Here is a 19,604-nt window from a genome sequence, read left to right on the forward strand (position 1 = left end):
CTAGATCCCTCACAGGTCTCACAATACACAATGTTTGGTGCTAATAAAACAAGTATAATACTCTCCTTTGCGATGGCTCTCAAGGAGGGCGGTAGTGGTTATGCTGCTCTCCACAAAACTAGTTTGGTATTTTTTTGGATTTTCAGTTATTGCCTTAGTTCTAAACATGTTTCTTATCTTTTCACATATAGCTGACGTGTAACCTACAAAACACACTATGTTCTAACTTGTTGACAAGAAACTACTATTTTTCCAATGTAGTGCAGATCATGTGACTTTAAAGGATGATAGCATATGCCTAATGAGAAAAACTCAACATGAAGTTCTTCTCTGGGACACAGCCTATCCCAGCCCTGTGTTAAGCAGCATAGATCATCCTGGGTTTTCGTCACTGCCAATGCCAAGGTACTATATAATACAGGCATATTTAACATGGCAACCCAAATTATTGATACTTGTGCAAGGGCTCCCTTTTCTTCACGGTCTTAATATTTTACTTGGCGTTTTATTTAAACCAGCTCAGCAGTTTGGACCACAGTTTGAAAGTGGCTTAAGAGTTGGAGACTTGAGTTTGTTTATACTCTGTCATATGTCCGAGTGCAGCTAACATTGTTCACAGCACTTTCCTGGAAGACAAAAGAAGGATGAGATATTTTGGTACTGTTTTTGAAACTGGCACTTTTCAGTGAAATACACACTAAGTACTAGTCATATATACATTCCTTAAAAATCTTGAAAATAGACCTACATAGGCTACAGTAGATCGCATCTATTTGTTACACATATATACACAAAACAATACATACAGTTTGGAATTTGAAGAATTTATTAAAATATTTTAAGTGCCTAGATTGAAGCATTTTTTTATTTTACATAATCTACACTTCTTAAATAATAACTTACAACAATGTAGTATTTAATGGTTTTTAGAGCACTGATATATACATGTTGATATTTAATTCTCTCAGAAAATGTTTTATGAAGATAGTGTCCACATTTTGAAAACCAAGAAAATGAATTTTGGAAAGGACAAATGATTGTCCAAAGTTACGTAAGTACTGAACGACAGAGATGGAAATCCACTTTCTCAGACTTGAGTCTAGTGTTCTTTCTAATGACTATAAAATTTGTCTGTTTATAAGCTAATGTCACTATAAGAAGCAATAAAGTCAATCATCCTTAGTCCTCCCAGTCAGACTTTATGAGGAACAAAATGCACTCATCATTGTTGAAGGGGGAAAAACCCCTTTATTAAGAAATGAATTTTTTTTTTAACCTCCACTCAAATCTTGGTATTTCCTAAGAACTATTGTATATTATGTCTGTAAGACATGGGGATCAATTTAGTTTTCACATAAAGGCAATATAGAGCAGAAAGGAAGAAAATATTAATTAATGTCACCTGGCAGCCTACTGCCTCAGTCTCCCACTCCTGAGTTAAACAGAAACAAAGGAAACCAGCTTAAGCCAGGCCTGTAGCTGAAAAAAAGGATACACAAGAAAGAGCTAAGTCAATACCAATTCAGCACTAAATTCCATTCCTAATGTGGCAAAAGAGCAGGTAAAAGCCAAAAGAGTTGGGATGTGATGGGGGGAACTATTAATCTTAAACTGGAGGACTTGTGCAGGAAGGTTAGACCTCTCGGATAGGCTGTAACCTCTGAAGTATCCAATTATGGAGAAAGAGAGGAAGGGCTTGCATGCTAGGCTTAGAGGTATAAATTGGGTCATTTTCCTTTGTTTAGGGCACCAGCCATATTTTCTGGTCATGTGCCCCTTCTTTCAAGATTGAGAATAAATTCTTTTCTTCTCCTCAATTGGATGAGCCTTATTTTCTTCTAGAAGATTTCTTTCTTACAATGTCCAAAATTACTTTTTCATTCATTTTTGTGGGGTCAGGTTTGGGAGGAACATTTTTCCCTTCACTCTGAAGAAGTAGGAAAGATAACCTGGAAAGCTGCCCTCCTAAGAGGCTGCAGGATGGAGTCAAAACAAGATAGATTTTGGAATTAAACCAATCTGGATTTTAATCCAAGCTCCACCATGGTTTTATAGCTGTGTATCCTTTGGTAGACCAAAATTCTGAATCTCACGGTTATTACCTGTTAAATGGGCTGATGACTAACATCCCAGGATTATTGCAGTGAGTGGATATACGAAATATGAAAACATGGGGGCACGGCATCCATCTAAATATTGGTTCTTATTCAAGCTAACCCTTCACACACCAAAAGACACCACTTCAGCTTCACACCCCTTGTTTAAATGTCCTTTTCATGCTTTGTTTGGTGTTCAGCAGGAAAAGAGTGAGAAATTAATCCTGGTATTGAGTGGAGGACTGACAACAATCCTCAATCCCCAGAAAATTCAACTGCACAAACAAACACAAGCTTGTTTTGGCTTACACATGAATCCAAGCATTGAGCTAAAGATTTTTTTTTTTATTGTCTTTAGTTTTTCAGTTCCTCAGTCAACTCCCATTTATAATATTAATGGCCATACATTTATTTGACAATAACCAACCTCCCAGGATTATTGTGGTGCCTAGCTATATGATGGATGAAAACACAGGGCCATGGTATCGACCAAAATGTTATTTCTTACTCACGCTAATGCTTCCATACACCAAGACACTTCTTCAGCTTCACGCCCCTAGTTCTCCCAGTTGATGAGAAAAAGAAAGATGACATTCATCCTCACGTTCTAAAACAAGCTATTTGAGTGATTTTGTATACAGATGTTTTAGTAGGTAAGAAAACAGTGAAAAATAATTCACTCACCACTACCATTTTTCCATCCACCAGCTTTCTTGTTATGATAATTTCCTTGCCATTCCAGTCCTCAACCTGAATCAAGGAGTTGTTATCTAAGGTTGCAGCACTCTGAAAAACAGATACCAAATTCAGCTGATTGTCCTATTTAAGCACTAACATTTTATCAGATGCCAAATTCTTTCCAGCTGTTTGTGATACTCTCCGATAGTTTTAGAGGGCTGTTTACAACTCCAACTATTTCAGGATCTGATTCTTCTGAAGAAAAGAAAGAAGTTTTCAGAAGCAAAAACATAATATCATCTTAAAGACTAAGTGAAAATTTTTTCAAACTCTTTGACAGCCTAGGCAAAGAATTTGCCTTTTTGCATAAAGAAATCACAAGTCAGTTTCAGCTTTAAAAATGTATGTGAAGCTAAGTCACAATCCCATTGCAAAAGTTTACAAGTTCTATTTCCTTCTTCTTTCCCCAGCAATATAGAAATAAAGATAATAATAATCACATCAACAATAACTTGCACCTAGGTAACTCTACAATGTGAAGCACTCTTCAAAGAGGTTCACCTTTGTCATTTCATCCTCATAACAACCTTATGAGATAAGTACTATTATTATTCTCTTTTGCAAATATAAAGACTGAGCTAGCAAGTTCTGTGACTTGCTCAAGGTCCTGTGACTGATTGGTGTCAGATGCGATTCATATGCAGGCAGTCCTGTGGCAATATCATGTAATGCAGTCGCAGTGATGCATATATGCATACATTTCAAAGCTTAAGTTCCACTGAGTTGGGCCTTCTGCCAATTGTTTACTAGTCTCCTCTGTGGAGAAACAATGGTGGCCACCAAATTTTCCTTCTGATTCCTTATATTTTCCAACCTCCTTCCAGTTAGTTGGAGCCCATGCCATGTGAACAAAAGTTATGTGTGTCAGAGGATGTGGCAATAAAAAGCTACTCTCTCCTTCCCTATCTTATTTACCAAGGAGTCCACAGGTTCCAGGTGGAATCACAAGGTAGTTGAACTTCCTTCAGCTCAGGACTCTGAAAGACTCAGTGGGGCAGATTCCCTGCCCATCCCCCAAACTTCCCCAACCCCACCCCAACAGTGAATATATCCTATGAGTAAAAAAAAATCCTATTTGTGTTAAGCCACTGAAAATCTGTGGTTGATCTGTCAGCCTTAGTTAATGCAAGTTTTAGTCACTGTAAGCCTTTTTTTTTTTTTTAGAAGGAACCAGGGATTGAACCCAGGACCTTTGTGCATGGGAAGCTGGTACACAACTTAAGCTACATCCACTCCCATCATTGTAATTCTTATGTGTGATCAACTGCTACAGAATGGAAAGTGAGAACATTTGTTACTGAGAGAACTAAATATTAATACAGGGAAATGATTTTCAACATGTGATCTGCTAAGTATCTGAATCTAATCATTAAAAATGCAATTTTCAGGCTCCCATTCCAGAAATCAGAGCCTCTGGGGTTGGGACCTAGAACTAGGCATTTTCCACAACCATCCCAGGAGATTTGTGTGCATATTCATCTAAGATCCTCAGACCTAGGTTTTAGCCAGAAGCTTATTTATTAAAGATTTTAAATATGTTTGTTACAATTGCTTTCTTACTTAGAGTGATTCCCAGTTATCGTCTGTATGAAATTTAACAGAAAGATTGTTTTAGGTCTCACCTTGCTTTTATGGCCACCTGGTGTGCTTTCCACAAACTCTTCTCCCAGTTTAAAAGAGACCTCATTATTTTTGAAGATGCTTTTGGTTTTAATACTGATCATATTTCCATTTGTACTGATGGTGACAGTCGGTTTTGCCAGGCAGCCCAGTTTCCTACTTGCTCTTCCTATTCCTGGAAAACCAGATAAAAGTGCACAACAGTTAAATCTGTTGTTGGCTCCAAGAACTCCCATTAGCTATATAATTCTTTGCTAACTAGGAGGTTTGTGAGTAACACAGATCTAATGCTTTATGAATTTAAATATCTAAAGCTAGTGGTCCCACAATGTGTTAAGATGGATTATTTTTTGCAGGAAAAAAAATACTTTCTAGTTTTTGTCTAATGATAGTTATGCTTCTCTAGCCTAGTTGTTAATTTTATTGGTTCATGAACTCCCTTGAAAATTTGATTAAAGCTATGAACCATCTCCCTGTTTTAAAAATACACACATTCATATACAAACAAAATTATTAGAAATGAATTATTTACATCTTTATCTCTTCACTTACATTATCTTATACATATATACATAGATAGGGTTGTGGTTGTGGTTAACAACACAAATAAAAGAATGCTCCTCTTTTACAAGGTGTTGAGAATATGGACATACATGGGAAAATATAATTAATGTAATATATAGACATAGTTTACAGTAATCCAATATTTTTACAGCAATGACAAAGAAGGTACTACATTAATGCTAAGGTTTAATAATGAGTGAGGAGGTATGGGGGGATGGGAATTTTCCTTTTTGAGTCATAAAAACATTCTGAAATGCACTGAGCTAATGACAGCATAACTCTGTGATAAAACCAAGAGCCACTGACTAGACCCTTTGGATGGATTATACAAGGCAGGGACCATTTAACACAGTGAACCCCATGGTGAATGATGAACTGTGATTAACGAAACAAATATGAGGATGCTCTCTCATGAACTATGACAAATATACAATACTAATACATGGAGTTAATAATAGGATGGTTTATGGGAAAAATACACCAAACATAAGCCTTGGACTATAAATAGCAGTAATATTATGATGATGTTCTTTCATCTTTTTTAACAAATGTGCCACAACAATGTTAGGTGTTGGTGGTGGGGCGATATATGGGAATCTGGTATGGTATGCATGATTGTTTTGTTAACTCAACTTCTCAAATAAGAAAAGGGCAATCAAAATGTAAGAAAAATCTATTATAACAGCATGTTGAGCAATTAATAAAAATATTGCCCTATTTTGCTGAGAAAAAAAGAATTGCAGATGTTATTATATTATGCCCATTGTTATCAACCCATTTTCCTCTTATCTGTATGTCTTGGAGACTTTCTATGTTAGTACAGATACAATATATTTCTTTCATAGTTACAAAATATTCTATAGTATGTATATACCAAAATTCATTGATCTATCCCCCTATTAATGGGTATTTAGTTTATTTCCATTTTTGTTACTTCAAATAATGCTGCAGGGAGCACCTTTGGCACACACAGTATTGTGCAGCAGATGTACGAGTATTTTCTATAGAAATCCCATTGCATACACAGCAATATCTGAGTTAAATCTCTAAGGGAAGATAAATTAGGGAATAACTTTAATATGGTTCATGGAATTCATATTGTGAAGCATGATCACAAGATGTGGTAAGCTAAATATTTGTCCCCAAGATAGCCACACTGTAATTCCTGGAACTGTGAATATTACCTTATATGTCTTAAAGGCCTTTGTAGATGTACCTAAATTAAGGAGTTTCAGATGGAAAGATTATCCTGGTTTATCTGAGTAAACCCTAAAATTAATCTCAAATGCTCTTAAAAGGGGAGACAGAGAAATTAGACTACAGAAGAAAAGGCAATGCAATCCTGGGAGCAGAGATTGGAGTGTTGCAGCCATAAGCCATGGAATGCTGCAGGGAAAACAATATCTATTCTGAAGATTCTCTAAATACTCAGAGCAAATGCTTGCAAAGTGGTCATTTTTTAAAATATTGTCTTTTGTTTTAAATCTTGTATTAAAATCATTTTCTCTTTAGTTTATGGCACTCACATATCTTATCTATGTAATCCATGGTAATTACTTAGTTTGTCACTCCCAACTATGCCAGTTTTCTAGGGCTGCATTAACACAGTGCCACAAACTGGGTTGCTGGAAAAACAACAGAAATTTATTCTCTCACAATTCTGGAGGCTAGAAACCCTGAATTGATATGTCATTAGGTAAATATTCCCTCCAGAGGCTCTAAGGAAGGCTCCTTCCCAGCCTCTCCCTTGCCCCTGGTGATTGCCAGGATTTCTTGGCATTGGCTTGCAGACACATCACTTCAATGCCTGCCTCTGTTGTCACATGGCATTCTCCCTGTGTGTCTCTGTGTTGGAGTCCAAAATTCCCTCTTCTTATAACTAACCAATCATAATGGATTTATGGTTCACACTAATCCAGTATGACTGCATCTGAATCTGAACTTGATTACATAATCAAAGATCCTGTTTCCAAATAAGATCGTATTCTTGGGTTCCAGATGTGTGTGTGTGTGGGGGGAGGGGCACTATTCAACCCAGTACACCAACATAACTTTGCCCAGAATCGTGTCTGTAATAGGAATCAAATCATTATTTATTTCAATTGCGTCTAAGTGAAAAACCAGGAGGTCCAAGTTTAATGTGATTTCCTGCAGAGAAAGCCTTGAATTATCAAACCTCTCATTTTTACTGGATATGCTGTACAAGTAAAAGTGGCTCACCCAGTTCTTTCATGTATTCTTCAAAATTTTCACAAGACATGGATTTCCATGTTCCTTGGAGCTGATCCACCATTATGCCTGATATTAGTTATCTTAAAGAAAAATAGCATCATATACATATGCATGTCAGTGTTCTCTGAAATATTACTGAAATCTATTCTTATACCATGCTGGGTAGACAATGGCATGGAAAAAGTCAGGCAAAAACATGAGGAAATTTCATATCATCTAGAGCAGAAAATCTGTGCTCAGGGTAAGTCAGGATGAAAATAAGATACACAGTAGAGTTTTTAGGAGGACTAGATATTATTTTTCTAATTAGGGATTATTTCAAATTTATGATCAAAACTAAATGCTACAGAGAAGCAGATGTGGCTCAAGTGATAGAGCTTCCGCCTACCATATGGAGGACCTGGGTTCAATCCCTGGGGCCTCCTGGTGCAAAAGAAGAAGAGAAAGTGTGCGCACGTGGTGAGCCAGTGCCTGCGCAAATGCTCACGTGAGTACTCACGTGGTGAGCTAGTGTCCCGCGCAAGTGAATCACGCAGCAAAATGATGACACATCAAAAGAGAGACAAGGGGAGAGTCAAAGTGAAACACCAGAAACTAGGAACTAAGGTGGTACAATTGACAGGGACCGTCTCTCCCCAACAGAGGTCTCCAGGATTGAATCCAGGTGAATCCTAGAGGAGAGAAAATGAGAAGACAACACAGACAGCAAAAACAGCAGGGGGGAATAAGTAAATACGTCTTTTAAAAAATCAACTAGATGCTACAAATTCCCTCTAGTTCCTTCCCAAGGAACTGCCACCCACAGAGCAGCAATATTTATGCTACAGGGCCCTGTGCCTCAGGTCTGTCTCTGTTTTTCTCTGACCAAGGGTGATCTAGAGAAAGCCAATATATGGGCTATTAGAGAACTCTTCATATTCCTATTCTAGAGCATTTTAACTAAAAAAAGAGAGGCTTCATAGAAGGCATCTGGCATTTAAACTAAAAATTTAACTTCAATCAGGGCTAGAGCAGCCATTTTATGCCATATGCATACTGTTGAATAAGGAAGAAAATACACCAGCCACGCAAAGAAAAGGAGGGAAAGAGATCATGTTCACATAAACACACGTGCACGTCAACACACATACACACAGCCTTTTTGCTGATGGTTTTCCAGGTGCCAGCTCAGTTTCCCATGAGCTTGGCAAGTCATCATTGCTAGAAGACCAAATATCTTCTTAGTAAATCCTCCTTAATTTAGTCTTATTTCTGTTCTTTCAACGTTGATTGTAACACTGGTCTCCACTGACATGTGTGAGAAATACATTATAAGGAATATGATAGCAAATATACTAACCAGAAAAGAGGAAGCTCAAATGGTTCAGTTAAAGGACAAACTAAGCCCCATGTCTTAATGCCTGAGGACATCATTGCTAATTCCAGGTAATGTCCAAAGCTGACACCGTTACTAACAAAATCTGAAATTACAAAGTGCTTGTATGAAAACAGGAAAGAGGATGTAGTATTTCATAACAACTACCATTAAAATGTTAAATTTCCAAATTCTAATATCTATAAAGGACACTTAACTGGGCAATCATCCTCCTGATAATTATCCTCCTTGCATTTATAAAGAAACTAGTATTACAGGACTAATGTGAGGCTAAGCAGTTTGCGTACACCATCTGATTTAATGTCCCAGTTATGATTGATAAATACACCATAGATTATTTGTTTGTTTGTTTTCCTTTCCTGAGTTAGGAACTGTGGGTGGCAGTTCCTTGGGAAGGAGCTAGAAGGAACTTGTAGCATCTAGGCTTTTTAAAAAAGATTTATTTATTTCCCCCCCTTCCCCTCTTCCTGCTCTGCTGTTTTTGCTCTCTGTGTTGTCTTCTCTTCTCATTTTCTCTCCTCTACGATTCACCTGGATTCAATCCTGGAGACTTCTGATGGAGAGAGACGTTCCCTGTCAATTGTACCACCTCAGTTCCTGGTGTCTGTATACATTAATGTACACATTAATGTATTCGATTTGGACTGAAGTTAAGACTACTCAAAAGTTTAATAGGCATGAAATTGAAACCAGAAAATGACCTAACCCTGAAGGTATTGAAGCTACTGAAATTAGCATTAAAAATCCTAGCATTTTTTCTCAAGAATTGTGGAATATGTTTCCACATATGTTGGATGCACACTGATCTTCCAACATAAGGAAAATCACCTATTGAGAATAATTTCCTTGAAGAAGGTGTTATATTGGGAACTGAATACTGATCTCTGTTGTTGGCAGATTGTGTTTTTCAGTGGTTGCAGTAGCTAAATCAGCCTCAGTAAATAAGAATCCTCTCTGTTGAGCCAATGCATAGCTTCTATTTCTGCCACTGTGGCCATACCCTTTGGATGCCCATCATGCCATTTTATAGACTGGCTAATGTCAACTGGCCTAGTCATGTTATTTCATTGGTTGTTTGGTTCCTCTTCAGTGATAAATGCTTTCTGGTGCCATTAATATGGGAATCAAAAATCTTCACATTTTAGACTCACTCCCATATGTTCATCCATATTCCTCTACTTCAAACCTCCTTGTCTTCAATTTTTAAGTCCTTTTCCTTCAAGATACCTGCCAATCTATCAGACTATATGCCTCTACCCACGACTATGTATGCATTCTCATCTCAGGCCTCTGCTCCCTCTATTCAAAATGGATAATCAGTTATACCACTTTGAGCTTTGTCCACTGGGATGATTTTCTCTCACTGTGGTTTTTCAAGCCTCCACCCCCTACCCTCCAACCCTAAATATAATGCAGGCACTGTCCTTTTTCCATTTGTGCCCACATACTGAGCTGACCTACCCATGAAACATGTTCGGACTTTTCTTTCTTCTTCAGTTTGTCATATGGGACTCCCCTAAAGCCCTAGGTATAAGGTAAGGGAGGGGTGCTGGTATATGGGATGATATAAGGACCTAGGCTACCTGCTCATACAGTTAACTCATGACTTCTGGTCTTGTTTAGGCTCAATCCCAGATGCACAATTTTGAGCTTAAGATGGGCTGCTGCTGGTACTACCTGAGGTTGTAACTTGATGGGTCTGACAGAACCCAGCTCATAATGGACAATTCCGGACACATGGTTACTTAGTATCCAATTGTCAACAATTCTGTCCCTACCAGAGCCTAGTAATGCTCCAGGAATTCTTTTTCAAAAGGCACGTTAAGTCTCTGTTGCAGATGACCATGCCTTGTTCCAGAACCCCAGATGCCTAAATTGTGATGCCCTGACTGGGATTTCACAGAAATATCACACTGCGTCTTTCCTATGACTAACATCTCCAACCCTTAGAGTCTGCCAGATCACATGGCCCAAACAGCAGGGCTGCTAGTACTGCATCTCTAACTGACAGAGACAACTTTCTTTCTGTGCACCCCGCTCAAAACAGTCAGCCCCGGTATATGGGCTGAAGCGGTATTCCAAGGTCTGGAATTTGTTGCTATGAGAAGCCAAAGAGGTCTTCCAGGAATTTTGTTTTCTTCGGTAGGCAATGCAAGATGGAGCAATTTTTCTTTTGGATGAGCTGTTCTGGTTTACCTCTAACACAGAATTCCTAAGAACTTTACCAGAGTAAAAGATTCCTCTATCATTATAGATTTTATCTTCCAGATTCCGGATTGCATGTATTTTACCAAGGCCTCCAGTACGCTGGCCTCTTCTTAATCAGTCTGCCTGATCAACACAATATTCTTCAGGTTGACCAGATAGTTCAGATCTCATCTGATTATATTTTGACGGTACATGGGAATCAGCCCTGGGACAAAGCTGGAAACACATATTGTCCATTCCATGCAAATGCAAAATGTTTTTGATCCTCTTTTATGTTCCTCTTTCTTGATTGGGATACAAAAAGAATACCAAATCAATGTCTACATACCATGTGCCTGAGGCCATGTTAATCTGCTCTAGCAAAGATACCACATCTAGCACAGTAACCACATCTAGACTCTTACCTGTTTGTGTTTACAGTAACCTACAGTAGTCTCCAGGATTCATTTGGTTTTGGCAGAGGTCAGAATGGTGAGCTAAATGGAGTTATGATATGGACTACTGCCCCTGCATCCTTAAGATCCTTTAAGGTAGCACTAATTTCTGCCACCAGCACCCTCACCCCCACTACCAAACATCACATTGTTTTTTATTTACTCTTTTAGCCAGAGGGGTGCAGTTTCAGAAGCTTCCTCTTAGCCTTCTCAACTATGATAGCTCTTATTTCATAGGCCAAGAATTCACGGTGGGATTACTGCAACAGCCATATATGTCGATTCCAAGTACACAATTCTCAAATTAGCTGTATGACTTCTAGATGGGCCTACACACCTCCTGGACCTCCACTCTAACACAATCCTTTGGGTCTCCATGTATTCATATTAATTCAAACCCAATGTCCCTCAGTGCAAATTTACTCAAATAAATGGACGTCCACTTCTTTTGAGGAAAGCGGGGAAAATCAATAGTGTATTTTTGCTATGATATTCCAGGGTTCTTCCTCCTGTGGACTTGGCTACCTCTTCTGTCAAAAGTTTCTGGTTTTGGTGGGGTTGAATGGGACCTCACATATATATTTTTAATGTAATATTATTACAAAGTCAATAAAAAATTAAAAAATTTAAAAAAAAAAAAAAAAAAAAGTTTCTGGTTTTGAAAACAAGGTTAGGTCTTGGATCTAAACTAGGCAAAGATCATGACTTTCTACTGGAATGACCACCCTCAGCCTGCTATTCATCCATTCTTGGCTTTCTTTTGATTGTATATATTAAGCAACACCCTTTTGGCTACCCATTTTATCTCTGGGTATGCCGTGTTCTATTAACCATCTTTACAACTCCCTCCAGTTCAAGCCCCTTGGATATACCTTCCACCTTGCCTGTTACAGGGATTGCAATCTCCCTGGTATCTGACAGTAAAATGAGGTCCTGGCCTCTACTGCTTCAAGGTCTTAACCATCCACATTGCTATCAATGAGACAACCTCTATGGCAACCGCTCCTAATATCAGCCCTGGTCATAGAACAGCAACCACTGACATTCTGAGTGATTCTGTTGCCCCTCTCATATAGTGCATTCCTGATGACCTGGTGGTTGGTGTATCTTCTGGACTCTCTTGTGGAACATAATCATCTGGGGATCTTCTAGCCTCCCTATATAAAGTATAGTGTGTGTGTATTTAGTGTATATATAGATATAGTATAAAAATACATACATACCTATACATATATCTATCTATCTATCTATATATATATATATGTGTGTGTGTACTATACACAGTTCTCTTTGTACAGAAAGTTATCATGACTATATTGGTCAAAACAGAAGTAGAGGGAAACGGACTTTGGCCCAGTGGTTAGGGCATCCGTCTACCACATGGGAGGTCCGCGGTTCAAGCCCCGGGCCTCCTTGACCCGTGTGGAGCTGGCCCAAGCGCAGTGCTGATGCCCGCAAGGAGTGCTGTGCCACATAGGGGTGTCCCCCGCAAAGGGGAGTCCCACGCCCAAGGAGTGCACCCATAAGGAGAGCCGCCCAGCGTGAAAAAAAGTGCAGCCTGCTGAGGAATGGCACCGCCCACACTTCCCGTCCCGCTGACGACAACAGAAGCGGACAAAGAAACAAGACGCAGCAAAAAGACACAGAAAACAGACAACCGGGGGAGGGGAGGGGAATTAAATAAATTAAAAAAAAAAAAAAACAGAAGTAGAAATCTCATATAGAGGAAAGAAGAGAGCCTCATCATTAAAGGGTTTCCTTTAATATATCATGAACTTGATTTCTTTCATCTAAGCAATTTGAAGTGTATTGGAGCTGGACAAGACATACTGGGAACTCTTCAGAAATTAGCATACCAGGAAAACTCAGGTCTACTCATTCACTATTCATTCAATAAACATTTGAGTGCCACAATATGAAAGACTCTTGCTAGGTACTGGATATACAGTAGTGAATGAGACACCCAAATGTTTCCAACCATGAAAAAGAATCTGAAACCATACTAACATCTGTAATGTTTCCATATGTATATCTGTCTATATTGTAGCCACCAGAAGAGCTGACTGACACTTTAGAGCAGGGTTGGCATACTGCAGCCTCCATGCAAAATCTGGCCTACCACCTGTAAAGTTCTAGTTTTAATTTCCTAGGATGCTCAAGCAAATACTATGAAATGGGTTGGGTAAACAATGGAAATTTATTTGCTTATGGTTTTGAGGCTGGGAAAATGTACAAATCATGGTATCGTCAAAGTGATGCTTTCTCCCCAAAGACTGTGGCATGCTGGGGCTGGCTGCCGGCAATCCTTGGTAACTTTGTCACATGGTGATGTCTCCTGGTCTCTTCCTTCTCTTCCAGGATCTGTTTCAGCGTCTTGCTTCCCATGGTGCTCTCGCTCGCTTTCTGTCTGTCGTCTGAGTCTCATTCTACTTCAAGAATTCCAGTATTAGGTTTAAGACCCATCCTATTTGAGATGGATCACATCTTAACTAAAGTAGCCTCCTCAAAAGGTTCTACTTAAACTGGATTTATACCCACAGGAATGTATTAAATTTAAGAACATGTTTTTCTAGGGTACACACCGCTTCAAACCACCTCAACCTGTAAAGTTTTACTGGAACACAGCCACAGTTACCCCTTTACAAATTATCTATGGATATTTTCATGTTACAACAGCAGAGTAGAATAGTTGTAATAAGCATCGTAAGGTCTGATAAGCCTAAAATATTTGCTATCTGGCCCTTTCCAGGAAAAAGGCCCTAATTAGCATCTCACGTATGATTGCTTAAAATTGAGGATAATAACAACTACAGTGTTTGCCGGCTTTCTTTGCTAGGGATAGAGGAACAGTGGATAACATTCTTCATTCCATGGCTTTTCATAATAAAAAGTCATTTTTGTAATTATGGCAGAGATAATGCTAACAGAAAGTTTAATCACAAAGGAGCCTAGCTCTGGCATTTTTATAAAAGTCACATGAGAGATTGCCACCAGTTAAATATAAATGGAATATTTTTAAAAATTTTTATGAGAAATGCAAGACAGAAATATACAAAAATCAAAAATTAATTGACCAGGAAAGAAAGAGGTAAAAAAAAAAATTGTCCTTCTGTTTGCCTCTTTCTGAGTCTACTTGAACTGGCTAATGGTCCTGTTAAATTATAAAACTTTCTTCAGAAATAGCCCTAAGTATCTACAAAATTCTCCCACTTTTTTAGTCACCATAATGTTAAGCCTTCAGGTTTTTCATGCAGTTGTTGTGCACATAGATAAAAATCATGCTGTAGAAAAAAAAATTATGACATTTCAAAGGAAAATGTATTGAAATATAAGGAAATTCCACTACAAAATTTGCAGTGCTATGACAAATGAAAAACAGCAACCTAAATATCGACATGGTTCTCCTTACATTTGGTAGGTTTTGCAGGAAAGATGTTAAAGGAATGTGGGAAGAGCACAAGCCATCCCTGACCACCCTTCAGGGTTTGCTGGTCACTAACCCCTGAAAGGGCTGGCAAAGGCCAGCCAGGAAGCTCAGCATGTTTCTGCATTGCCCCTGCTATTCAAATGAGCAGCTGGAGGGGAGCTGGAGACAAAATGCTGGAACCACGTGGCTTGCATCAGTGGGATGAGGCACGTGGGCACCAAAACAGGCCATGAGGTGGCATTCATCCATACCAATATTCTTGTTTAATATTTTTTAGTAGGGTTGGGGATTATAGTTGGTTGAATTTCCCCTACCCACCCCCCCAAAAAAGGTCCAGTCCAAGCCCTAGGAACTTGTCTTTAGAAAAAGGGTCTTTGCAAATGTAGTTAAGGATTTAGAGATGAAATCATCCTGAACTCAGGGTGAGCCCTAAACCTAATGACTAGTATTCAGAGAAAGAAGAGGGCGGGGTGAGACGCAGAGCCACAGGGAGATGGCCATGTGGAGACTGAGGCAGAGACTGCAGGGCAGCCACAGCCAAGGAACACCACGGATGGCCGCAGCCTCCAGCAGCTAGGAGAGAAGCAGGGACTGGGTTTCCCCTCAGCTTCCAGAAGAAACCAACCTGCCAACACCTTGACTTTGGCCTTCTGGTCTCCAAAGCGAGACTAACTGTCTGTTGTTTCAAGCCGCCTGGTTTGTGGTCAATGGTTACAGTAGCCCTTGGACACTACCACAGCAAGAAACTAGCTTTAAAATTCTTCATTTCCTTTACATCTAAAAGAAGGATTTATTTCTTTACTTAAATAACATTTAAACTTACTTGTTAATGTCCTTATTTTACTGTTTTTTGTTTTTTTGCGTTTTGTCATCATAAGTACTAATAATTGTCATCACACTGAGGATAGAGATAACTTTTATAGATAATAGTACTAGGTAATTAAGATAATTAAACAAAAGAACAGAATAGTAATAGTAAATAATATTACAATTATGTCATACTATTATATATTATATAAATAGAATTTTTTCTGACGTTCATGTAAGGAAAAACATTCCCCTTATTTCTCTAGGTTTTTTTAATCTCCCCTTCACTCTAATTATTTTTTAATATTCTGAATTTTATAACTGCTTTTGAGTGAATATTGAAGGACTTAAGTCTTAGATAATAAAATCACCTATTTGATGCTGGTGAACAGTACTACGCTGTGCTTTAGAATTTTAGCAGACTGCTGACTCCAGGGTTGAATGCTGCCTATTTCTGAACAATTATGTGCTTCCCACAAATCAAAATGAGAGAGACTTCCTGGAGGGAGGAATAAAGACTTAAAGGCCAGCGTCAGGCAGCCTGAAGCCTATGATTCAGACCTTCCTGATTCCCAAGCTCGCCTGCCCTTCACGTCCCACAGCTGGAGTTATTTGAACTCTACCTGCTGCCTTAGCCCTGCCCCCAGGCTCCCTGACCCCGACTCATTAACCAGGTTTTTGAGACACAGCTTTGCATCTATGGTTCCCAAACATGAGTTGCATTTATGAAAATGCTAACAGGAAAAAAGAAAAGAAAAATGCTGCCTTTTGTGTCCTAATTGGAATTGCCAAGGGTGGGACCTGGAAACATGCATTTTTAAAAATTTCTCCCAGGTGATTCTGATTCAAGTCTATACTCAGCAATCAAGGGCAAATGTCCTAGATCAGTCGTTCTCAAAGTGTGGTCCCTGGGCCAGCAGCATTCGTATCACCTGGGAACTTGTCAGAATGCACATTATTAAGGTCAAATCCCAGACCTGCTGAATCAGAAACTCTAGCAAAGGAGTCTCCTGTGCTTTAACAAGCACTCGTGGTGATTCTGACGCATGCTATAGTTTTCGAACCACTGCCCACATTTAGACTCAATTCCAAAGAATAGAGTAGGAAAAAATAGTAATTTCAGAAACCTGGCAGACATCACCTTAACCAGGTATTCAAGGAGTACCTCGCCAGTGACGTCACGCTAATGTGACATACTCCTGATATGGTGTTACGAGAGGGCACTTTGCCTGCGCAGTAACTTGCTACATACCCATAACCAAAGCTACTCATCAGAAAATATCAGACAAATAGAGACAAAATTGAAGGATCTTCTGCAAAATACTCTTTGATACCATCAAATTCATGAATAATAAGGAAAATTTTGAGAAACTGTCACAAATTGGAGGAAACAAAGGAGACATGAGGACTAAATGTAATGAAGCATTCTGAATTGGATTCTGGAACAGAGCAAGGACAATAGTGGAAAAGCTGGTGAATCTGCATAGAGTCTATAATTTAATTAGTAGTGTTGTACCAGTGGTCATTCCTTAGTGTTAACAAGCGTAGTGTAAGATGTTAACTTTGAGGGAAGCTGTATGAAGGGTATATGGGAACTCTGTACTATTTTGCAACTTTTTCTGTAAATTTAAAATTATTCCAAAATTTAAAGACATTTAAAAGCAAGTGAAAAAAAAAAGAAGCAAATCCAGTCAACCAACAAAAGTGGGGGCCACAGATTACCAGTATCCACATCACCCAGAAACCTGTTAGCAACACAGAGCATCAGAACTCACCACAGACTTACTGAATCAGTCTGTATTTCTTTTCCAAAAGATTCCCAAGTGAGTTTTCTGACATACATTAAGATTTGAGAAGCCCTGCTCTTTACCATAAGCCTAGGATTTAGCATTAACTCAACCTTGTCCAGGCCAGAAAGATGTACCAGTTGTTATTTATTTAATTGTGGTAACATATATTTTACACGTAAGTAACTATTTTAACTGTTTTAAGTGTAAATTCTGTATTAATTTCATTCACGATGTTGTGCTTCCATCATCACCATCCGTTCTCAAAATGTTTTCATTACCCCAAACAGAAACTCTGTGCTCACTAAACAAAAATCCACATTCCTCCCTCCTTTCCAGTCCCTGTAACCTCTAATCTACTTCTGTTCCTATGAACCTTGCTTACTCTGTATATGTCATAAAAGTGGAGTCAAACAACATTTCTCTTTTTGTGCCTTGCTTATTTCACTCAACATTATATTTTTAAGATTCATCTGTGCTCTGTCATGTATGAGAAACTTATTCCTTTTTATGGCTGAATAATATTGCGTTGTATGTATATATACCACATCTTGTTTTTCCATTCTTCTGTTGATGGACGTGGGTTATTTTCACCTTGCAAATAATGCCACTATGAATATTCATGTACAAGTACCTATTGGAGTCTCTGCTTTCAATTATTTGAATTGTAATTGCTGGGTCATATGGTAATTCTTTGTTTAACTTTCTGAGAACTGCCAAACTGTTTTCCACAGAGGCTATATCATTTTACAATTTATGAGGGTCCCAATTTCTCTTTATCCTTGACAATACTTGTTATTTTCTGGGGTTTTTTGTTTGTTTTTAAAGCAGATTTGTTTTATTTGTTTTTTCTTCCCCTTCTCCTCCCTCTACCCTCCCCCTCTCCCCACCCTGCTGTTTTTGCTGTCTATGTCCATTCGCTATGTGATCTTCTGTATCTATTTCTCTTTTTTGTCTTCTCTTCTTGTCTTTCTCCTCTAGGATTCACCGAGATTCGATACTGGGGACCTCTGATGTAGAGAGAAGTTCCCTGTGAATTGCACCACCTCAGTTCCTAGTCTCTGCTGTGCTTCACCTTGACTCCCCTTTGTCTCCCTTTTCTGTTGTGTCATCATCTTGATGCATGACTCACCTGTGTGGGCATTGGCTCACCACACGGGCACTCAGCTCAAAATGCGGGCACTAGCACGGGCACTCGGCTCACCACATGGGCACTTGGCTCGCCACGCAGGCACTGGCTTGCCACACAGGCACACTTTCTCTTCTTCTTTTTTACCAGGAGGCCCTAGGAATCAAACCTGGGTCCTCCCATATGTTAGACAGAGGCCTTTTCACCTAAGCCACATCCTGCTTCCCTGTTTGTTTTTAATAATAGCTCACTGTATTAGTCAGCCAAAGGGATGCTGATACAAAATACCAGAAATTGGTTGGTTTTTATAAAAGGTATTTATTTGGGGTAGGAGCTTACAGATACCAGGCCATAAAGCATAAGTTACTTCCCTCACCAGAGTCTATTTTCACGTGTTGGAACAAGATGGCTGCTGACATCTGCCAGGGTTCAGGCTTCCTGGGTTCCTCCCTTCCAGGGTCTTGCATCTCTCTGGCCTCAGGGTTCCTCTCTTCCCAGGGTTTGCTTCTTCCTGGGCCTAGGGTTCCTCTCTTCCTGGGGCTTGCTTCTCTTTCCTCTGTGAGCTTTCTTCCCAGGGCTCCAGCTTAAGGCTTCAGCATTAAACTCCAACATCAAAAACCCTCAACTCTGTCCTTTGCCGTGTCTTTTTTCTGTGTCTTTTATCAACTCCCTAATCATAACTTAATCATGCCCAGGTACAGACCAGATTACAAACATAATCCAATATGTATTTTTGGAATCCATAACCATATCAAACTGCTACACTCCACCCTCTGAATTCCAAAAAGACATTATAATATTGGGGAAAAACCTTAATGCAGTAGAAATGCAAGGACTAAATCATATCACAATCAATTTTTTAAAATGTAGTTTGTCTTGGGGTAAAGTCCTGCCTGGATGTAGACCTCTGAAATTACAAAACAATTTAACTGCTTCCAATACACAAATGGATAGAAAAAGGATAAACATTTTCATAACAAGAAGGAGAAACTGGGAGGGAAACATGAGTAAAGGTTTCTCTACAGTTCAGTAGACCTGCAGGGAATCCTCTGTTTGATTTCAAAGTCTGGGAGTCATTCTTAAGAAGATGGTTTCTTCTTCTTGGGTAATATTCACTCTTAAACTTGACATCCTCAGATATTATGACATGAAACTGATACAACTTGTTATATGATAAGGGCTTGCTG

At 39.0% G+C, this 19,604-nt stretch overlaps 1 protein-coding gene across 1 annotated transcript; it reads right to left on the minus strand.

Annotated features, from left to right (window-relative positions):
• Positions 1-485: 485 nt before the first annotated feature.
• LOC101411346 (fatty acid-binding protein 12) lies at positions 486-10,295 on the minus strand. Its single transcript, XM_058275680.1, has 6 exons — positions 10,209-10,295; positions 7,239-7,330; positions 4,457-4,629; positions 2,781-2,882; positions 1,403-1,479; positions 486-626 (listed from the first exon to the last, which is right to left on the minus strand). Exons 2-5 carry the CDS (start codon positions 7,309-7,311, stop codon positions 1,438-1,440), a joined length of 390 nt encoding a protein of 129 aa, XP_058131663.1. The 5' UTR covers positions 7,312-7,330; positions 10,209-10,295; the 3' UTR covers positions 486-626; positions 1,403-1,437.
• Between the last annotated feature and the right edge of the window lie 9,309 nt (positions 10,296-19,604).

This window comes from Dasypus novemcinctus, chromosome 14 (assembly GCF_030445035.2).
Source record: "Dasypus novemcinctus isolate mDasNov1 chromosome 14, mDasNov1.1.hap2, whole genome shotgun sequence".
NCBI classification, from domain to species: Eukaryota; Metazoa; Chordata; class Mammalia; order Cingulata; family Dasypodidae; genus Dasypus; species Dasypus novemcinctus.

Coding starts and splice junctions, on each gene's coding strand:
- LOC101411346 (XM_058275680.1), bottom strand. CDS start 7,311: ATGGTGGATCAGCTCCAAGGAACATGGAAATCCATGTCTTGTGAAAAT. Junction 2,883..4,456: donor CAGGTGGCCATAAAAGCAAG/GTGAGACCTAAA, acceptor TCTGTTTTTCAG/AGTGCTGCAACCTTAGATAA. Junction 1,480..2,780: donor TGGATGGAAAAATGGTAGTG/GTGAGTGAATTA, acceptor CCTTTTTTTCAG/CTACAGGCCTGGCTTAAGCT.